The following is a 5,228-nucleotide window of genomic DNA, read 5'->3' on the forward strand; positions in this document are numbered from 1 at the left end:
CTGTCAAGATTTATGAAGCATACACTTTTCCTGAATGAGTATCAATTGAAATCACAACTACCATTCTGAGATAATTTTTGATGGGAAACAACATGAACAACTACAATAAATATATATATCTATACATATATATATATATTTTTTTTTTTACTGAAAAACTTGGTGGAAGAAGCCACTACCTAGTATAACAACTGAACATTATTCTACATTTGCATCTTGACCTTAATTCTAATAGGTAATTTATAATATATAATTTCCAAGATAATATAGAACAGTGAAGATCATTGTTTCTATATTATCACAGATATAGACATTGTTTCTAAAAACTCATTTCTAGATAAAAATGACTACTTTTATCTATTAATTATAAATCAATTAAATATTTGTACTAAATTTACAGATTTGGTTTACATTAAATAGTAGCTTATCCATCATAAACATTAATAACATTTAAGGAAGGAGAAAAAATATGATTAAAAATTTTTCAACGTTTTGAACAGTAACTTTAAATTGAAGAATGTAACATAAAAGCTATTTAAAAAAAAAAAACTATATTAATGTATATATTAAAGAGAACTGATTAATGCCATATTGGAAAAATTCTTTTAAAGCAATACTAACTTTATAAGCAAGTTAAAATTGATGCTTCAAAAAATATGAAGTCGAAGAACTTATGTTTGTTTTTTATGATCTACAAAGTATTTTCTAGCAAAACTTTTTTCATGATAATTTTCAATCGAATTCGCAACTACTATTCTGCAATAATTTTGATTACAAATATTGTGTTACTTCCTTTCATTTCAATGTTGTAGAAGTCACACTTATTAAATTTTTTAGTTTATTTATTTTTCAACGGTGCTTAGCAGCCGCTAAGAGTAATAAATAAATAAATTTCATTGGCTGATTTTAATATCTTTTCAATAGTTATCAAGGCCGTCGGGCTACCGAAGCGGGGGTGCCATTCCCTCCGCAGAGGATCAAAATTGTGATGGCATGTCTTCGAATCATCCACCGGGATGTTTCCCAGACCGTCGCTAGTAGCTCACTGTGCAGCTCTAGTGCGACGTAAATTAACAACAACAATATAGATTACACAGGCCTGCAATGAAAAAAATGCAAGGGAACTGATAGCTGAATTTTATGTTTCTTTTGGTGCTAAAATTAAAAAAAATAATGAAAATTTTTTATCACGTCACGTTTTCTTGAAAAATTCAATTCTGTTGGAGTTTTTATGAACATTTATCATAATTTGTTTTTCATTTCGGAATTTCTTGCTTGAACAGCATTCTACTTAGGTTAAATCTACAAAAGTACCCCTCCATGACATCTTCCTGTAACCATCCCTCTCCCTGTCACAATCTCTCTCTACCAAATTCGCGAAAATTCTTATCTTGGTTCACTCTTTGGAACACTAGCAAGCGCAATCGGGAATCATTTTTTCGGAAGCATTTATAACGTCTGCTTTTCTCTGTGCGTTTGGTGAAACATGACTTCGAGTACGAGTGTGAAAATTCCCCAGATGACTTTTGTTACATATGCGGTGAATATAGTGTTGTTAAAAATCGCACAAGGAACATTACAGACTATGTAAGATAACTTTATTTTGCTTATTTTAGCATAGAACTCGGAGACCAGAACAAATAGTGGGTTCCTTATAAAGTTTCTATACACTATTTTAATGATCTACGCTTATGGCTCCGAGGAAAGAAGATTGCTTTACGATTTGGAATTTCTGTGACATGGAGGGTGCCTAAAAACCACTTTGATGATTGTTATTTTTGTTTCTGCCATGTTCGTGGATATAACCGGAAAATTCAAAGGCTAATATCTTATCCTGACAACATTCCATCGGCCATACCTCACGGTTCCTCATGGACCTGATGTGCCTTTGCATCCAACTGAATTGCCAGTCATCAGAGTCTTCAGGCTTGGAACATCCAGAAGTTCAAGGTTACCGATACCGTATCTAAGCCATCTGTAGCTGGTTCACCTCAGTCGGCTAAACCATTCGGAGCGGATAGGCAGCAAAGACTGGTGCGGTGCGTGAAGGGCAGGCAGGGTTTTCCTGAGTGGGCGTGGGTCAAGAGTGCGATCCAGACATAAGAGACGGGAAATAATAATTGAGCGTCGATGTGGTTGTTGCCGCCCGAGAGCTCAAGATGCTTGTACGAGAGAGAGAGAGACCTCCCGTCGCGTGTGTCAGTGAGTATGAGTACACCCTGAACGCAGGTGCAAAAGGTGGTCAGCACACGTGGACAGCAGGCTAGGGGTCAGAGTGCAGCTATCGTCCTGGTTCCTCTGCCTACCAGGGGATCGATGACTCCGACGCAGAGGCCAGTGAGCGCCTTTTAAACGCAGGTGAAAATGGGTCCCAAGGCTGCATTGGAACATCCTTCCCAGCTTGCAGGAGTGTGATACTAACTCGGTCTGAAGCGCACCTTCGGAGGGGCGTTGATCAACGTCCCGGTGTCAAGAGCGTCCCTAGGCTTCTGGGTGTCCCCAGGCGTCATTGGGGCGGTCAGGCGTCGGCGCAGTTCCAAAAGAGAAGGTCCTCCTTTCGCGTATGCCTTAAACGAATGGCGAGCGTCAGCAGAGGTAGTACCCGACCGAGCAGCTCGGCGAGCAGCCCAACCTGGAGAGCTCTCCGACCCGTATGGTGCGGCGGGACCGGCAAGTATGCTCGTAAAAGCCGGCATTGATTCGACCTAGAACGCGTCGGAGGTTGCGTGTGGAGCAACGTGTGTAGATTCGAAGCGGGTGCTAGGCATCCCTACAAATGAGCAGGGATTCTTGTTTGACGGCGTTAGGCTTCTCAGTCATGCGGTCGGTCCCTCTCGGATTTTGTACTGTACAGAGGTTCTCCTTTCTCATGTGCTTCTTTTTAGGGATCTGTGGGTTTTGAATTCATCTTCATGGACGATAACGCATTACCTGATCTGCAGTGATTGTCACTGAACTGTTGGAGAGTGAAGATATTGCAAGCATGGAATGGCTGGAGAGGTCCTCAGATTTTAATCCGATAGAACACGCGTTGGACACTATATGGAGGCATTTCTCAGCACGTCTGCAGCCACTAGCAGCAATTCCACAGTTGTGATTAGCAACACCAAGAATGGGCAAGAATTCCTCAAGAGCTTCTTAACAACCTGATCTTCAGCACAGGCAGGCGTTGTCAATCCTGCATAGCAATCAGAGATGATCATATCCCATAATAAAGACTGGAATTTCCTAGCCAATTCCGTCATGTTTTGGTTCCTTATTGTTCCTGTGGATTACATTTTTTACAAGTTGTTTTCTTTCATTTTGAGGATCTTATGGTATAATTTTTACCGATTTTCAACACTGCTGTTCAAATTTACAATCGAAAAACTACTTCGTCCTGAATTTTTGAACCAAAGTGTATTAAATGATTTCTTTCAAATGTTAATTAGCAATTACCATTTATCTTTATTAGTTATTAAAATTATATTTAATGCTTAATTGGTCAGATAATACAGCAGAAACAGTATCACGAGCTCTCCTCAACCATTGGTTCTCCAGATTTGGTGTAGCTTCCATCATTACAGCAGATCAAGGCCGTCAATACAAGAGCAACCTGTTTCATCAACTGTCTCGAATGATTGGAACAACTAGTGTGCGCACCACACCATTCAATTCTTTCAGTAACGGACTTGATTTTTTACAAAAACTGAGAACGTACAAGTCAGACTTGCGACCGATTTCAACTTCTTCTCAAACTTCTTCTTCTAAATCTAATTTTATCGATCGATTATTATCTAAGTATTAAATTATTTCTTTTAAATGTTAATTAGTGTTATTCCTCAGTGGACTGATCGTAAGGACACGGTTCTCAGAGCACCGAAGTCAAGTATCACTGGCTGTGGTCAATGAGCGGGTGGGTGAGCACTTGGATCAGTCTACGACTTGACAGAAGGTGCGTGGTATTGGTCCTCGTTAAACTGTTTTATCGTTAAGTGCTCGACTTCGCGCAGGTCATCGGGCTACCAAAGAGCAGGGGAGCCATCCCCTCTGCAGAGGATCAAAATTGCGGTAGCATGTCTTCGGATCATCCTCAGAGATGTTTCTCGGACCATCGCCAATAGCGCATTGTGCAGCTCTAGTATGACGTAATAGATGACGAATACTTGCATCAATGGTTAATAATATTGAAAGGAAAAATAAGAAATGAATTATTCTTAAAGAACCATTTTACTTTTATAAATTGCGATGGAAAGAAAAGAAGAATCGTATGGATCGGGTGCGTATTCATTGAAAACGCATTTTTTTTCACAAAAATTAAAGGAACAGATCACCTTCGGAGAGCGTGTTAAAGTCGAATGGAAGGACAGGCATTTTGCAGTCATGAACCCTATAAATTATTCAAAGATGTTAAAGAAAGCTCAAGTAGCCAAATCTAGTAAACATGAATTGGTGATCAAAATGGGCTACAGGTGGCGAAGAGAAGAACTCTCTACCTATGACAACACTTCGCATGCTTTCACCCCTAGCGTGTGGGGAGTCATGGAAGAAGGAAGTACGTTAGTTTTCGTCTTGATTTTCAAATAGATTGAAATCCTTTAAGTTGGGAAACTACATGGAACTGAAAACTGCATAGAGAGTTCTGCTTTACGCCACCTGCAGCCCATTTCGATCGCCAATAGTGATTAATTGATAACTATTGCTGTTGTTGTTAATTTACGTCGCACTAGAGCTGCACAATGGGCTATTGGCGACGGTCTGGGAAACATCCCGGAGGATGATCCGAAGAGACTTTTTAAAAGGAAAGCATATGTGATTCATAAAACCCTAAAATTTTATACAATTTCTATAACACGCGTTGAAAATTTTCGCTTTGAAACCAATAAGGGATTTCATTTTTTATAACAATATATTAAACAGATTCAAGAAGTTTTATAAAATTTAAACTTCATGACTTGCATTATAATTACCTTTTTGACTAGTGATACTTTATTAAAGACTTTTTTATGATTATTTATTTAATTTTAAGTTTGAAGCTTTCATTGCAAGTGATATATGAGCCAGTTATAAAAGTTTGAAATCAATATAACAATTCAGATACTTACTGAAATTGTCTGAAAAATTAAATTAAAAAATAATAATAAGTAATAACTTTATAAATTAAATCAGCTCCAAATGTTATTCTTTTTTAATTATTATTTTTTATCTCATACGTCATATGGTAACCATATTATATATCGACAGAGATA

At 38.2% G+C, this 5,228-nt stretch overlaps 1 protein-coding gene across 1 annotated transcript in view; it reads left to right on the forward strand.

The window, feature by feature from the left end:
• The first annotated feature begins 4,401 nt into the window (after window positions 1-4,401).
• LOC107456168 (TOM1-like protein 2) overlaps window positions 4,402-5,228 on the forward strand; it is a 35,771-nt gene continuing 34,944 nt past the window's right edge. Inside the window, exon 1 of the mRNA XM_043039702.2 lies at window positions 4,402-4,534. Within this exon, the coding sequence (XP_042895636.1) occupies window positions 4,441-4,534 (94 nt within the window). The 5' untranslated portion in view covers window positions 4,402-4,440. The remainder of the gene's footprint in view (window positions 4,535-5,228) is intronic.

This window comes from Parasteatoda tepidariorum, chromosome 10 (genome assembly GCF_043381705.1).
Source record: "Parasteatoda tepidariorum isolate YZ-2023 chromosome 10, CAS_Ptep_4.0, whole genome shotgun sequence".
Lineage (NCBI taxonomy): Eukaryota > Metazoa > Arthropoda > Arachnida > Araneae > Theridiidae > Parasteatoda > Parasteatoda tepidariorum.